Below are 17,530 nucleotides of genomic sequence, written 5' to 3'. Positions count from 1 at the left end.
AGCATGATTCTTTTGTCTGTTAGTCAGGATTTTGGAGTCTGTCTGCTTATTATATATTTACCGAATTTCAAATTTCATGAAAGTGACATCATATTCCCCAAAGTCTCTGCCTTTATACCTTAAAACTGACAGTTAAATGGTCAAAAACTATGGATATTTAGTGGCCAACTTGGTGCCAGGATGCATTGCACACATGCTTCTGTCGCCCATTATCACGTTACCCTGCATCTCCACCTTCGCCGTCCTATTACTTTGTTGTTAAGTGAGAAAAATACCCTGGATGGCGTCCGCCGGTCAGGCTCCTCTTCCACTCCTGATGCAGCCACAGCCTCAGCCTCTTTTTGGTTATGAGCGGCATCTAGCACGCCCCCTGGCTACCCAGAGGTGACATTCAAGCTGAATTAGCCTGTAATTCCTCCTCCAGCAGCATCACTGTGTACTTCCAATGACGCTGCTGGTGCGAGAACAACAGCTTTTTGACTCAGCTTTGGTCAGTACTGCACACACTGAGGACACACTGCTTCAACTGACCACATTTACCATCAACACTGACATTTCCCTTTAAATTGTAATGTGAAGTTTCCTGCTTTCATCACATATTTGGCAAAGCAAGCTGGCAAAGAAGTCACACCAGTGACATCTGCTGACGGTGCAGCCCGGCCCACGATAGCTCCACTGACCCCCTGCTGCTAAAGTAAGATCATATTTATCTGGGATTGTGATATTTCCAAAACTGGGTACTTTGCAGAAACAATGAAGACACCTGCTGCAGATTTTGTGACATCACTTCAACATGCTGCCGCTTGGCAACCGAGGAAGCAGAAAACTGTAAATAAAGGCGACAGAGAACAACCGAGATTGCGACGAACACTGAAGGATTTGTTTATCCTCGACACGCTACGTCATTTGTTTTTCTGCACTGATTTCATGTTTCCTAATAATGTTGACTGTAATCTAGTCCAGCGGTTCCAAACATAGGCCCCTCCAAAGGGTCACAGGATGATCAATAAAGTTCTGATGTATTCTTTTTTTTTGTCAAGTATCAGATCATTTTTCCTGTCAACATTAACACCTGCATGATTTCAGTGTATATACTGTTAACTGCTCCATCATTCTTTCATATATTGTTTATTTATATTTTTGCACTAGTACTTTGAGTTCATTTGAATGTAAATGTTAACTTAAAAGTGTCCAGAAGTGAACTTCACTTGTTAAATAGTACCTAAAGGTAGTGGAGTAGTAGTATAAGTCGCTGAGTATCAGAGAATCAGGCTGTGATTTCTATCTGCGGGACGTGAAATGAATAAAACTAAACTGCGTCCATTTTCATTCAAGAGAAAACAAAGTGTGCAGCTCTCATTAAAACTGAGCTGCAAATAAAAATCACGATAACATTTCCATCACTCCAACTCCAAAGTTTAAACATGAATAAAGCATTCATCATATTTACAAACTGCATGACTTTTTTCTGCCACAGAGCACCCTCTGAAGACAGCGATTAGACCCTCACAGGCCTCCAAGCAGCAGCTCGTTAGGACAAAGTGACCTGTTACTGCCTTTAAATGAATTCATGTACAAAAATAGAATCTTTTTTTTTTTTTAAGTTTAATGAAAAACAATAACAAATTGAATGTTGTTCAGGTAGGAGAGACGTTGACTGATCCAGTATTTAATCATTTTTGAGTATTTCTAATAAAATGTCCATATCAGCAAACTGATTGTAAAGTGCAGCTCTTACGTGAATGTGAACGACGAACCCTGGAAAATAACAGTGTGATCAGGTAAAACCGCTAGATTCTAGTGGTTTCGTCCTGAACCACAGATTCAACAACAGAGCAAAAATATGAAGTGATGAACTGGAAAGACTTGACCTCATCTCATCCTGTCAACAACTGCAACAGAGAACTTTAAATATGTGCAGTTGTAGAAATGATTGTTCCTAAAATCAAACAGTAATTTCTAGCTCCTCTGTTAGCTTTTGGAGAAAGCGGAGACGAGAAGAAGCTCCTCAGAGCTTTCAGTCCATTTGCTCGGGTGCCTTCTTGAGGGCACGCTGCAGCAGGAACACAAACACGGCAACATTCACGACAAACTGGCTGAAGCCTATAGAGGAAATGCCGTAGTTCACGTACAGGAAGCCGCCAGCAGTCGGCCCGACTGTGCGAAGCAGAGACTGGACAGATGCGCACAGTCCCAGCATGGTGCCTGTGTGCAAAGAGGGTTCAACAAACATTAAAATATCTGCACTCGGAAAGTTCATTTTGTCTTAGTTAATTCTCACTATGATATGAAGCGAGCCTGCGCGTTTCAGCTTATTTTCTCTTTGATTTGGTTTATGTACGTCTGCAGCTGACGGCGACAGACTTGAGTTTTTATACTTCTTTGCCTCCTTTTGTTTAAAGTAGCTGTACTCAGATGCAGCCACACAACATGTGTTCAAAACGCAGCTTTGTAAAGTTCCCGGCTATTGGTGCCTGATTTTTATGAGCGTCATTAGTGATTATCTGTTTGGTTTCTGATGACTTCACCTGTGTCGGACGACGGTACGCTCTTGGTGAGCATGCTGTCCGTGATGACATTGAACACACTGAGAGAGAACATCATGGGGATGACGGTGAGGCAGAACTGGAACACGTTCTGCATGTAAGCCTGCAGAAAGACAGAGGCATCAAAATAAAAGCATGGGAGCAGGAGGTGCAGTAAAGATTACTCTCATTATCAGGCGTGTATCAGTAATCAGTGATACTCAGTCCAACACTTCAGCATCTCACAACTATCGACTGATTGAACAATAATACCCAACAACAAAAATACCCAATTACGAGTAAAAGTAGTCAGTGTAATGTATGATTCACTGTAAAAGGCCTCACCGTGAAGAGTACAAAAACAGCTTCAGGATTTGCAAGGCTTAGGAAGGAACACGAAATGAAGGACGAAGATACAAAATTAAAAATACTCCCAAGTTCTGCTGTGTGTTTTTTTGTGTGTACCTGAGCCAGTCCCACCAAAGCAGACACTCCGACGGACAGAAGCAGCAACGAGCTCTCAGAGTACCTCGCCGTCAGCCGACCGATCACTCCTCCCTGAATAACCTGAGCAGAAGTCCAGGTTTTAACAACCTTGGCTTAGAGCCTGATATCATCATCAGCTGTGGCGCACGACTCGTGTCTCGTGGGTAAATGTGCATGGCGCTTACCATTTGGGCTATGCCAAAATAAGCCATCAGATAGCCATTCTGCTCAGGCTGCAGCTTAAAGAACTCCAACGCGATGATGGAGAACATCACTTGGAAAATACCTTCAAAAGGAGAAGAAAGAGTTTTAGTGCTTATGTACAATGTCCAAAGTCTGAAAACGACACCTTTAACCAAACCTCATGTTAACTCTCACCTGATGGCAAACCAGCAACTACCTTCACAGCAAAAGTCTGCATCACACCTGGAAACTTCATCAGTCGTGTGATTTCTCCCATATTGAAGACAGACTTGTTTTTGTTCTCATCTGCAGAGGATTGAAAGGATGAAACTGATGTGGAAGTGCACAAACAGCACCAGATTTCATCATCTCCACTAAACCGCATCAAACGACCACACAAAGAGAAATTTGTGAATTTAAAGGCACACAGGCACAAATGTAGCTGATGCTCGCTTCCTTCTGGCAGGGATATGGTTGTTGGGTATAGTTTGGCAGAAAGAAAATAGATCCTAAATTTAAACTCACTCACAACGAGGTCTGTGGATTATCTTATTTCTTTTATCATTTAGATGTTTTTTCTGCTCCTCATCAGCTGGTGTAACCGAGCTATTGTTAGGACGTGAATGTGGTACTTTTGTTCTGTTCTGCAAGATATGAGGTGCATGTTCTCAAATAAATAAATAAAGCAAATAATCATCTACATTTAGCTTTGAAAGCAACACGGCTTCTGAAATGAGTCGTAGTACAAAAACCTTGTTCCCTGCATCTAAACTTCCTCTGATTCGGTGAATTAGGAGTTTATTTCAACCAAACCAGAGTTTGTGGTGATTGTTGGAACAGTGAAAAGCTGAACTAAGAAGGGTTTGGTGAGTTATATTTTGCTTCTGTCACATTTGTCATTCTGTCACACCCTGTCTCACCTGGAGCCACCTGGGAGCTCTGTTCGGGTCCTTTTCCTGGACCTCAGCGGTGCTTTCAACACCATCAGGCCAGCCATCCTGAGGAACAAGCTGGAGCTTTCAGGAGTGGACCAACACCTCACATGCACCTCACAGTATGTGAGGACACAGGACTGTGTGTCAGGGACTGTCCTCTGCAGTGTAGGGGCCCCCCAGGGAACAGTGCTAGCACCATTCCTCCTCACCCTCTATACGGCTGAATTTTCCCACCTGCCACCTGCAGAAGTTCTCTGATGACTCTGCCATTGTCGGCCTCATCACAGATGGGGACAACAGGTCATACAGAGGACTCATCCAGGACTTTGTGGACAGGTGTCAGCAGAACCACCTCCTGATTAATGCTGATAAAACCAAGGAGCTGGTTGTGGACTACCATCGGCGCCCACACTCTCCCCCCATCACCAGTGAACATCCAGGGAAGGGACATTGAGATGGTGACATCTTATAAGTACCTGGGTGTTCATCTGAACAACAAACTGGACTGGACTCCAGCACACCACTGCACTTTATAAAAAAGGACAGAGCAGACTCTACCTGCTCAGGAGGCTGAGGTCTTTCAGGGTGTGGGGGGCACTCCTGAAGACCCTCTATGACTCTGTTGTGGCCTCTGCCTTGTTCTACAGTGTAGTCTGCTGGGGGAGCAGCATCACAGCAGCTGAGAGGAAGAGGCGGGACAAACCTCTGGAACAGGTGGAGGAGGTGGGGGAGAGGAGGATGACAGCCAAGCTGTCCTCCATGACAGTCAATGACTCCCACCCCCTCCAACACACACTCACTGCACTGAGGAGCTCCATCAGTGACAGGATGCTACATCCAAAGTGTGTGAAGGAGCGGTATCGCAGGTCATTCCTTCCTGCAGCCGTCAGACTGCACAACAGAAACTGCTCCAAGTAACCAGTACAATAATATGTATAATAATCTGTGCAATAACCTGTGAAACAGTCTGTGCAATAATCTGTTCAATACTACCGGTACATAACAGTCTGTAAATACTATTTACATTTTTTTCGGATGATGTTTTTCTTGTATATACTTGTGTGTTTAACTTGCATTCACTTGTTTTCTTTTACTATTCTATCCACTTTATTGGTGCTGCTGTGAAATTGGAATTTCCCTTCATGGGACGAATAAAGGAATATTGAATTGAATTTGAATGAAATGTGTCTTTTACCACAATAAAATATCTGTTTCTGTGAATGGGGTCTGGTGGGTTTGACCAGAGCCATGTAAGCTGTTTCCTTTTAGAAAAACAGATCTCACTCTTTAACAAAAAGTTATCTCTGCATTAGGGTTGGGCGGTAATCCGGTAATAAGGTATCCCGGGGTATCTAAAAATAGCAACTGATCAGTTTCATTACCGTCATTAAAAAAATGCTGCGCATATAGGTCTATAGGGGTCTAACATAATTATAGCATTGTCATAAGAAAAATGAAGTCCACTCCATTCAATGTATCTGGTTGAATTTTTACTTGAGGAAAAGGTGACTGTGCAAAAGTACGTGTTAAGAATGAACCCGAGCAGTTGTACAGGTGTAACACAGGTATGTCCAGGCGCTCATCTGAGCAGAGTACCGTTATCTCGTCCAAGCACACGGAGAAACTCCTCTGTTGAAAACACTTTTTCAGCCTTTTTCTGCTTGCTATTGTTCTTAGCTCTCATAAAAGGACAAAATGCAAATAAAACAGTAAAATAACACTTCGGGCAGCTCAGCAGAGTCCTCTGTGGGCGCTCTGCTCCTTCATGAGACGGAGCGGTGAAACTAACTGTGTGGTTACGCCCACATTCACCATAGAAACACCAATGACGATCCAGCAGGAAGTAAGCCCAGAGATAGGTTATTGCATGAAGAGCGCTCCCTCCACTGGAGAAACCCCCTCCTCTTTATGTAAACAAGCAGGACCTTCGTGACTGATCTCAAACTTACGGAAGCGTATTGCTGCCACATCAGGAAAAAAAAAAAAAGGATCAGTATTACGTTAGAACGTGAAAAGTTTATTGTTCTAACAATAAGTTTTTCACGTTATTACAATATATTTTCACGTTATAACGTGATAACGTATTACAATATATTTTCACGTTATAACGTGATAACATATTGTAAAAACGTATTGTAAAAACGTGAAAAATTTCAGACTCTCTGCTTTCTGCTTTCTTGGTGGCACTACACATTATTTACATTAAGTTATTGAATATTATTCCCTTGAAAAATTCCCTAAAATTATGTAGAAGCACATTTCTCCAAACTAAGTGTTGTAGTACAACCAAGACGAGGCCATTGATGTGTGGGGCGATTTTGGTGGCACTACACATCAGAGAAGTGAAGTTATTGAATATTATTCCCTTGAAAAATTTCCCCAAATTATGCAAAAGCACAATTCTCCAAACTAAGTGTTGTAGTACAAACAGGAGGAGGCCATTGATATGTGAGGGGATTTTGGTGGCACTACACTTCATAGAAGTGAAGTTATTGAATATTATTCCCTTGAAAAATTCCCCAAAAAATATGTAAAAACACTTATTCCCAAACTAAGTGTTGTAGTATAAACAGGAGGGGGCTATTGATGCATGGGGGGATTTTGGTGGCACTACACTTCATAGAAGTGAAATTATTGAATGTTATTCCCAATAAAAATTCCCCAAAATTATATAAAAGCACGTTTCTCCAAACTGGCTTCCACCAGTCACGTTATCTTACAACGCTGAACGGTACAAGGACATTCATTGGGTTAGACAAATGCAATAAAATATCACAGGATGAGAACACATAAAATGACTTGAAAGGAACAAATGGTTACAGGACTACACTACAGAAGTAGTGTTGTTGAATATTATTCCCAATAAAAATTCCCCAAAATTATGAAGAGAAAAAAAGCACCTTTTCCCAAACTAAGTGTTGTAGTATAAACAGGAGGCCATTGATGTGTGAGGCGATCTTGGTGGCAATACATGCTATTAAAATGAAGTTATTGAATATTATTCCCTTGAAAAATTCCCAAAATTATGTAAAAGCACGTTTCTCCAAACTAAGTGTTGTAGGAAAACCAGGAGGAGGCCATGGATGTATGAGGGGATTTTGGCTGCACAACACGTTATTAATGTGAAGTTATTGAATATTATTCCCTCTAAAAATTCTCTAAAATTATGTAAAAGCATGTTTCTCCAAAGCAAATGATGTAGTGTAACCAGCAGGATGCAGTTAATGTGTGAGGTGAGTTTGGTGGCACTACATTCAACAGAAGTGAAGCTATTGAATAATCTTTCATTGTTTCTTATCGGTATAGACATTTGTAGACGGTCCCTGCGCTCCAGTCTCGCTACCGGCTGCTCGTAGAGATCAGTGTAATTCATACTGCACGGAGGACGGCTTATTTTGATAAAAAGTAGGTTGTAGCTCGTTGTCTGTGTTACCACGGTTGGAAAGAGTTATCGTTTGCTGTCTAACAAATTTTCGCGTGTCACTTATTGATCCCGGAAGTTCGAATCTGTGAATATATTTCTAACTTTACCGCAGTTTTCTGCTCACCGTTTCATCATCTCTTCATGTTACATTATAACGTGAAACTTTTCACGTTTTTACAATATAAATTATCACGTTATAACGTGAAAATTTTCACGTTATAACAATATACTTTCACGTTATAACGTGAAACTTTTCACGTTTTTACAATATAAATTATCACGTTATAACGTGAACATTTTCATGTTATAACAATATACTTTCACGTTATAACGTGAAAATATATTGTTATAACGTGAAAAACTTATTGTTAGAACAATAAACTTTTCACGTTATAACGTGATACTGATCCTTTTTTTTCCTGATGTGGCAGCAATACGCTTCCATACAAACTAACGCAGAGTCATAGGAGGAGACATTAGCAGCGTTTTTTCGGGCTGGAATATAACTTTTGACCACAAAACAGCAAAGATACGACAAACTTTATGATTTAGTGAAGTTTTTTTTTTTTTTCTGCTACTCTTTGGCTGCTAGCTCGCCGAGTTTTCGTGGCACAGTGAGGAGGCAGACATCTTCCGGATCATCAGACTCTCTGCTTTCATATGATAACGGGCTTTTGAGGTTTGCGTGAAGTGGTGAAATCGGTAGATGCCGCACCTTTGACGTGCGCTATTTTCGTGTTTTCGTTACATGCGCAAATAATTTCGTGAGGTATTTGAATTATGATGCGTTTGGGTGGCAATGCTTGGTAGAGGATTTTAACTGAGTTTCTCCCCGTCAGTCTGATATGCTACAAGTTAGAACTGGTGCTTCTTAGCGAGCATTGACCATCTGATCTGCGCGCACGTCACGCTGCCCTGCAAAGTGATTTTTAATTAGTCACGGTAATACCGTATACCCGGGAAAATGTGGGGAAAGTTTGATGGTAACAAAATCTGGATACCGCCCAACTCCACTCTGCATGGATTTTTTCTATAATGTTGTCAGACACTTTTTATAACAATCAGCCAGTCTGTGAAAAATCAAATGAATAGCATAAAATAAAATAAACACTTTTAGTAGATGTACACTGAGGGTGTGACGTGGCTGCCAGCTGCACCTCACTCCTTCAATACTGAAAAATCTTGAAAAATGTTTTTCTCCTTTAGTCACTTGGACACAAAAAAATCATGGGATAATATGATCCATAATTAGATAATACCAAATCAAATCAAATCCAATTTATTTATAAAGCACATTTAAAACAACGGCCGTTGACCAAAGTGCTGGCAAGCGGCAAAATATAAAAGCAACATACACGAAACAGACAGAAATAAAACTCTCATACTGAGTTAAAAGCCAAAGAATAAAAATGTCTTTTAAGACGTGCTTTAAAAACAGGCAGTGAGGGGGATAGTCTAATATGTAGGCAGCTCGTTCCAGAGTTTGGGGGCTACAACAGAAAAGGCCCGATCTCCTCTAAGTTTTTACCTCGCTCTGGGTACAACTAAAAGCGACTGATTAGCAGACCTAAGAGCTTGCATTGGCTCATGTGCCACCAAAAGCTCAGCCAAATAACTTGGAGCTAGCCCATAAAAGCAAAGGTTAAAATTTTAAAACTGATCCTAAAACGTACAGGGAGCCAGTGAAGGGAAGCGAGCACAGGGGAAATGTGCTCTTGCTTGCGTGTTCCTGTTAAAAGACGAGCTGCTGCATTTTGGACTAACTGTAAGCGTGAGAGAACTCTGGCTAGCACCAACATAAAGAGCATTACAGTAGTTAAGATGTTACGAAATAAAAGAATGGATGACTCTCAAAATCATTAAAAGACAGGCAGGACTTGACCTTAGATAAAAGCCTCAGCTGGAAGAAGCTGGGTTTCACCACTGAATTAATATGTTTCGATTTAAAATCACTGTCCATAATCAGACTTTTTACAGTGGATTTTATGTATGGACTCGGTGAGCTCAGGTCCATATGGGGGCCAGCACAAACAGAAGTTCCAAATAACAGAACTTCTGTTTTATTTTCTTTAAAATTTAAAAAATTCAAGGCCATCCATGCTTTAATGTCCTTCAGACAGTCCAACAGTGGCTGTAAGGAGCCATTTTGTTTCAGGGGCAGATAAATTTGTGTGTCGTCTGCATAAAAATGGAAAGCTATGTCATGCTTTCATAAAATGGACCGCATGGGGAGCATATAAAAAGAAAATAGGATAGGCCCGAGAATGGACCCCTGAGGCACTCCACAACATAAAGGCGCTGAGGACAACACACAATCACCAAGACTGCCCTGAATCAATGGCTAATAAAGATCATTAAAAACCTTTAAAAGTGCAGATTCAGTGCTGTGAAATGCTTTAAAACCAGACTGGAGCAACTCAAGAACACCATGTGAGTTTAAAAAGAACTTGATAATTTGATTGGATACAAGGTCCAATAGTCTCACAGATCTCCTTAAAAAAGTGAGAGGGAACAACATCAGTGGGACAGGTAGGGGGTTTCATGTGACCAATAACCTCCATTAACTGGGAAAGAGACAGGGTCAAACTGCTTAAAGACAGCAGAGGAAGTGACAGTAATGGAGGGGTCATAGGAAGGGGGTAAGATGTGTGCTCTGATGGTCATGACCTTATCATTAAAAAAGTGTAGATCTTTTAAAAGATCTTTATATTGAAATAATACACACGTAGTATGAGACACTGTGTTGGTTTTCCCTCTTTGCACTAAAATCCACAGAGCGCGTAACATCCGTTTGCAACGCGCACAACAGCGCTGATCGCTGCAGTTCTGGACAAAATCAGCAAAATACATTATCTTAAAAGCAAAGGTTCATAATTGTTTTGGTTTATTTTGTTGAATTCAAATCATGCATATTATATTTATATTGTTATAATGAGAAAAATTGCAAATAATTACATCGGTATTAAGAGGAGTCAGCTTGTGCAATAAATGTCTCCATGGACTTCATAGCAAAGGCCCAGCTCGAACTCCATAAGAAGACAAGCACAAACTGTGTTGTAACTGTTGTATTTTGTAGTCTTTCCTTGTGTCTGATTAGCTCTGAAAGAGAGACCCCCCCACCCTCAGATGGCTGGGAACATCCAAGGACACTTTCAAAGTTTTGTCCATTCAGTCCTCATTGAAGACCCACGTGGATTAATGTTATATTTTTCAGGTATTGGTGGGAAAAAGCAAGACGGCCGTTTGTCTCTGGCAGGAGGATTATAAATCTGGCTTGATTTGCCAGATGGTATCATTACTCTGTTTGTCCTCTCCCACACCCCGTTGTAATGCTTATCTGTGTAGTGCAGCATCTTCATGTTTGCTAATTCCATCTTCAATTTGTCGACCTCACATCTGAATATGTCTCGTTCTATTTTGACCACCTTGTGATTTTCTGTCTGGTGTCGGAGCTTTGTGTGGCACTGCTGGAGCTGGTCAGAGAGCTTTGACTGAGCTTGCTTCAGCTCCTCGCAGAGCTTCTGTGCTTTCACTCGCTCTTCAGTCTGGGTCTGCAGCTCTTTCTGTAAGGAGTCAATCCTCTGGAGGTTGCGGGGTTTTCCGACGAGTGGTGGGTGAGGGGCATTTCTGATTATTAAAAGTTTTTCCCCAAGTTTTGGCCCAATAGCATGCATTGCTCTGGTCTCTTCCAATTTCCACCTCTCTCTTTTGAGCTCCTCGCCACACTTCTTGAGCTCCAACTTCTGATGGCCTGCATCATTTTCTTTAATGCTAATCTCCTTCTCAAGATACTGATTCTTCACCTTGAGGAAATCAATTTGCTTCATCTGCTCTTTGCATTGAAGGTCCTTTTTGGCCAGGCTTGCTTGCTGGTTGGTGATTTTGTCACGCAACACAGAGATTTCAGCTTTGCAGCTCTGCCATGTCGCATTCAAGCTGTCCTTGTCTTTGGACATCCGGTCCAGTCGCTCCTTCAGCTTTTCCTGCTCAGCCCTCTGCCTGACAACGGTCCTCTTCATCAACTGCAGCTCCTTCTTCACTGAATCCAGTTCCTTCTTGAGGGACTCAGTTAGCATACCCTTTTTTTTCAGCTCTGCTTCCAGGACCTTGTTCTTCTTACGCAACGCAAACAATTCATTTTTGTACTCAAGCAGTTGGATCCTCTGCTGGTCTCTGGTCTTGTTTGCCCTGTTAATTTTTTGCTGCTCTGCCTTGAGCTGCTCAACAGCTTTGACTAAACAGTCCATTTTCTTCTTGAGGATATCATTTTCCTTCTTGAGGGCCTTGTTTTTGTTCGAGTCGAAGGCATGTTTCTGATCAAAATCAGGACAGACTGGTGTCATGCCATAACGAAGATGGCATGACCTGCCGCCTAAGTCTAATCCCTGTTTCCTATAATATGTCATCTCTCCTGTTTGTATATAATGCTGTCTGATACTGGATATCAACACAATATGATTGCTATAACTGCTATAACTTGCTCTATGACTAACGATGAATGATGATTGATCACATATGGCACATATAGCACAAATCTCACTTGCTTGCTTTGATCTAAAAAAAATGAGATCCCAACATTCCAACAAGCTTTGATCTAATAAAGCAAAAATCTTGCTTGTTTCCTTTGATCTAAAAAAAAAATCCCCTACATCCCAACATTCCAACAAGCTTTGATCTAATAAAGCAAAAATCTTGCTTGTTTCCTTTGATCTGAAAAAAAAAATCCCCTACATCACAACATTCCAACAAGGTGTGATGTAATAAAGCGCGCACACACACACATTCCACAGCTCAGCAGGACACTCTTGCATGCACGCACACGCACGCACGCACGCACGCATGCACGCATGCATGCACGCACGCACGCACGCACGCACACACACACACTCCTCTTCCTTGTCTATCTCACTTGCTGACAGATTAACATAATGCAAGTTGGAGGAGATATTTCAGGTGCCCCCAGACATAAAAGTCCCTTTCATTTTACCCATAGACTATGATGTCACGTGACTCACTCAAAGGAAAGCCCCTCTTCAGAGTACGTGCTTGGTTTGTCTGTTCTAGGCTACCATAGAACATGGCAGTGAACATGGTGGACCCCATGGAAGAGGACCTACTCCCTCTGCACATACCATGGGCTCATTCATGGGGGCGTTTGTAGACCAGTGGCCCTTCTCACTGTGCAACTACATGAATCTTTGTGTTGGTTCAGCCTTGCAGATGCATTGACTTACTGGAAACAGTCAGTTGAACTAAGAGCCATAAGGCATTCACAAAGACTATATTTTCCGCTGTCAGCTGAAGCATTAAGGTGACCACACGTTAAACTCCAGACATTTTGACTGCAATAGGAAATTATTGAATGTGATTTGAGTTGAAACCCATACGCCCTAATGCCTGTGTGCCGTACGTCTGAACATCAGCAGAAGAGGACAGAGCGCGGAGTGTGTCTTACTGTCTGGGTCGGTTCTTGGAGCTTGAACTTTGGTATTTTTTGGGATGAACTTTAAAACCAACAGTAAACTGAAGGCACTCCCCACAGCACCAAAACATGCAGTAAATGCCTCCCTGGGAAATACAAAGTAAAAGCAACCTTAGGTGACATTTCAGGTTTACTATAGCTGTATTATATAAATTACAATTCTACACACACATAAACATCACTTACTGCGCTTCCATGTTTAGTGTAAGTCGTTAGAATTTATTTTTTGGCCACATGGGGGCAGTGTAAACAAAACTTAAGACTTGAAACTTGAAATCAGTTAACAAAGAGTTGCTTATTCATGCACGATACTCTCCTTTTAGCTCTGGTTTGTGCTCCACCAGCTCCTGATGGAAATATCTGACTCTTCAGCCACTTAATGTTCTACTAAAAACAGGAGGTTGATGCGAGCGGTGAGAGTGAAAAAAAAAACCTTAAAGCTGCGGGTCATCAAACCAAAACAACGAGCTGAAAGATGCTAAAACACCATGTGGATCTGAGGGGAACTGCAGAGACCCCTGTGACCCCTGCTTCATCCACAGTTAATATAAACAGTGTTTAGTGCTGCTTTAATGTGGATACAACAGGAGATAAAAAGCAATCCTCACTGTGCTGCTGCCTCATATTCTGCAGTCAGATATGAAGAACGTTTCTTATTTTCTGTATCTGTATCTTCTTATTTTCTTCAAAAGCAAAGGCACTGATGATATGAATTATTAACATTTAGGGAGCAAATAAAGTTTTTCATAACTTGGGTAAGCAGCCCTTAAAACTTAGTGACTGGATGTTTGTCAGTCATTAAATGTGACACAGAGCGAGGCCTGAGGCGAGATGCTGATCCCTGGAAACAGACACACTCTGGCTCCATTACTCTTTTATTCAGATGACGTTTCTTTAAGATCAACAATCAATTGATAAACAAATCGATTGGATGTTTTTCAACATAATGATCGAGTGAATGAGCCGGGACAGAGTATCCATGCGCAGGAAATGCTCAAAAATAAGCAGCCGTTTCAAATTATCTGATTTAACCCCATCCATCCATTCTCCCCCACCCACCCAGCACACACACAGTGACACTCACCCGTAGCGCGTGTTAAGATGGCCGCCCAACGTGGAGCCAGCTATCATACCGACGCCAAAACACAGACCCAGCTTGGATAAAGCATCTGCCCGTTTTTCAGGTTCTGAAAGGTCTGCGACGACCATCTGAGACGCTGCGGAGAGGAGAGGGAAACTGCATCGATTCTCAGGATAATCAATAGAGACAAAATTGGGATGAAAGGTATTTGATCAGAGAGTTTGGGCCTTAGAGTAGAACAGTTCACACACACTTATATACATATATATTTTTCTCATAATTTTATTACAGTGTGACTTTAATCTCAACATCTCAGCTGTTTTTGGTCCTTTGGTCGATGGCCCTGATACTAATACCACTGTACTAATACTTTCTTTCTATAATACTACCAGAGAGAAGAAAGGAACAAATAAATAAGAACGAATGACTAATATGTACCAAATAATCATCTAGTTTGAAGTGTGAAATGCTCAGCTGAGTGAGGAGGACTGTGGGTGGGTGGTGCTCACCGGGCAGCACGTGCATGAAGACGGTGGGCAGCTTGTGGATGAACAGCATGGCGGGGTGCTCTGCGATGGCCAGCAGCAGAAAGAAAACCACTGTTGAAGAACACGCCAGAGACAAAGCCACTCGTGCCCCGAAGAGATCTGCAAACCTGCCAAGAACAAAACCCAGACACCACACGAACAACAACAAAAACGGTTCGCTGACGTCGGCCAAACAGCAGCTTCTGTGATCCATGAAGGAAACCAGCGGCTGCAGCAGAAACGTTCACTCACCTTCCAAACATGGGACCCCCAACCAGCTGGATAACACCGACCATGGTTTGCAAATAACCAAACCACAAGGTGTCGAAGCCAAGTTTCTTTGCCAAATACTGTGGAGAGACATGAGGATGCATCACGCATTAATACATGTAGTAATAGAGCTACTTCAGTTTGACGGCGGATGTAAATCTATGCAGGCGACATTCACCTCAGAAAAGCGAAGATGAGAAGAGTTTTCTGTTAATGAACAAATCAAAAAAGTATAACTTGAAACAAAATACCACCTGAATGTGTCCATCAATTCCAGTCACTTTTAAAAGAGCTTATTTTCATTATTCCCAGGTACACTTGATGGACCAGTGTTGATGAGCGGACATAACAGTACATTAGTCTGTTTGTAAGAGCGTAGCTCAGTGTCCGTCTCATTAATACTTAATGCTTAAAACAACTGCTAGATGTCCTTCAGTACCACTTTGAGGTACAAGTACTTTATATGAGTATTTCCTTTTTACACATCTAAAGATCAACAGCATTTCAGAGGGAAATATATCATCTGACAGTCTTTTTGTGAGCTAATGATGCTAAACATCACCATGAATTTGACATAATGTCTTCAAGACAACGCTACAGGACACCTCTGGTACACAAAAAGACAAATAAAAGATCTGTGTCGCGTGCACTCAGTGTCATGAACACTTAAAATGCACTAGTGTTTAAGTTTTGCACACACTGGTGTACTAATGATGATCTGTGATGTGCTGATCAAAGGTCAAAGGGCAGTGGGCGTCAAACGCTGCACCGACCGTAAAGCCCCTTTGGCTCTATTTATGATTGATGGCTACATGAATAAAATGACTTGACCTGACACGCTTGTTATGTTTATCATACAAAAGCAGCTGGGACGATGTATAAAACATAAACAGAATGTGACAACTTACTAATCCTTCCTGACATCACTCGACTGAAACCAGCACAGGGTCAGTGCATTTAATGTCTGACCTCATCAGCTTCACTGACTTTTGTAAATATCTGCTTATTCTGAATCTGATGCAGCAACATGTTTCAAACAAGTTGGCGCAGGAGCAACAAAAGACCAAAAACACCTGTTTGGAACATTCCACAGGTAAACAGGTTCAAGTCAAAATCCCAAACATATTCCATGTAGTACCAAAGCAGACTTAGAAAACCAGCAAATATTCACATTTGCGATGCTGGAGCCACAATTGTTTCGAATTTCAGTCTTAAATGACTGATTTTGGTTAATCAACTAATTGATTAATCAACTAATCGTGTCAGCTGTAATGTAAAATACATATTCATTCATCAGTACTGATAAAAGCATCAGTAAAGTAGTCATCAGTGACAATGGTAAGTCCAACTGACTTTACCTTTAAGTCCATTTTGTATGCATATAATCGTAGATAATACGTACATAAAGTACATGTTTGAATGCAGGACTTTTACTTGTAATGAAGTATTATTACACTGAAGCACTGAACTATCTTACTTCTTGGTGCTGCTATTAATTTATGTACTCTCAGCTACTCTTAGTGTGTTACGTAGTACTCATGAAAACTCTTAATGGAAGATCAAAGCCTCATTAGTCGCTGACATCAGCTCCAGCAGCGTCAATGCACGCGCTTCCTGAAGCGTTTACGTATTCACGGCAGGCACGGAAATCTGGACTTCCTGACATGACAAATACTTACAGGGGTAACAGAAAACTGTAAAAACATCCATGTAATATCCAAACCAGCGATGAGGTAAACGACGTAAATAATTTTCGTCCTCTTTCGTTGGTCTGCAGGGTTTGTCTGTGGGGAAACTGAAGCTCTGGAGGTTTCCTCGGTTGTTTCTGCTCTTCGATGCATTTTGCTCTTTGTAGAAAACGCACCGGGCTATACATGTACCACTACAGTTAACGTTATCTCACCGAACCGCAGTGACTTGACAGTTCATGGGACTCAAACTGCGAAGAAGGGAGGTGTCAAATGTCCCGGAAAATAACCTCTGACCGGGTGAACTCTCACATAAACCAGCTAAACTAAAGCTAACTTGTACTTTGGAACCAGACAGGGGAGGAAAGGTTACGCTAGCTGACTACTTACGAAGAATTAAAATCCAAAATGGGAGAACGGAAATGTTAGGTTGAAGCATTTTTCACCGGAACAGTTGGACCTGCCACTGATTTTAAGACACGTTATTCCTGTAATGTCGCTGTTATGAACGTTACGAGCTGATCGAGCGACGTTTACGTCCAAGTGTTATACAGTGGTGCATTCAGGTACTCCTATTAAGGTAGTACAGATTTCAGCAGGTCCTATGGTCATTTTATGGCTTTGGATGAAACTGTAGTTGAAAAAGTTCGCCTTACTGAGGTCAGAGGTCAAGTTGCAATACCGCAGTGGAAAATACTCCACAATTACAAAAAAAATTATTGTTTTACAGAAATGCAATGCAAAAAATTCTAAATTTGATTAAATTATCAAAAATACTCAACATGCACCCTATCCCTGTCAGTTTTATAGTATTATATATATAAATTGATCAGTGACACTGGATACTGTTATGCAAAGAAACTATCACAGGGTGTATCTGTTAAAAGACCAGCCAGATTTCACAAAGCAGTCTCTCAATGCCCTCCTGT

The 17,530-nt window shown here is 41.5% G+C and overlaps 1 protein-coding gene across 1 annotated transcript; it reads right to left on the bottom strand.

Annotated features, from left to right (window-relative positions):
* Window positions 1-1,607: 1,607 nt before the first annotated feature.
* Window positions 1,608-17,151, bottom strand: slc22a18 (solute carrier family 22 member 18). The gene is made up of 10 exons (XM_070964890.1): window positions 16,593-17,151; window positions 14,896-14,993; window positions 14,626-14,771; window positions 14,120-14,252; window positions 13,009-13,121; window positions 3,390-3,500; window positions 3,197-3,297; window positions 2,991-3,092; window positions 2,529-2,649; window positions 1,608-2,205 (listed from the first exon to the last, which is right to left on the bottom strand). The coding sequence occupies exons 1-10, from the start codon at window positions 16,752-16,754 to the stop codon at window positions 2,018-2,020; spliced, it is 1,275 nt and encodes a 424-aa protein (XP_070820991.1). The 5' UTR covers window positions 16,755-17,151; the 3' UTR covers window positions 1,608-2,017.
* Between the last annotated feature and the right edge of the window lie 379 nt (window positions 17,152-17,530).

This window comes from Chaetodon trifascialis, chromosome 1 (genome assembly GCF_039877785.1).
Source record: "Chaetodon trifascialis isolate fChaTrf1 chromosome 1, fChaTrf1.hap1, whole genome shotgun sequence".
NCBI classification, from domain to species: domain Eukaryota; kingdom Metazoa; phylum Chordata; class Actinopteri; order Chaetodontiformes; family Chaetodontidae; genus Chaetodon; species Chaetodon trifascialis.
This window is presented reverse-complemented; position numbering and strand designations above follow the sequence as displayed.

Bases quoted from the DNA above. Each gene is read 5' to 3' on its own strand.
- slc22a18 (XM_070964890.1), bottom strand. From the start codon at position 16,754: ATGCATCGAAGAGCAGAAACAACCGAGGAAACCTCCAGAGCTTCAGTT. The intron at 14,772-14,895 runs GTGAGTGAACGT...TGTTCTTGGCAG, and splicing joins GGGGGTCCCATGTTTGGAAG to GTTTGCAGATCTCTTCGGGG. The intron at 3,298-3,389 runs GTGAGAGTTAAC...CTCCTTTTGAAG, and splicing joins AGTTGCTGGTTTGCCATCAG to GTATTTTCCAAGTGATGTTC.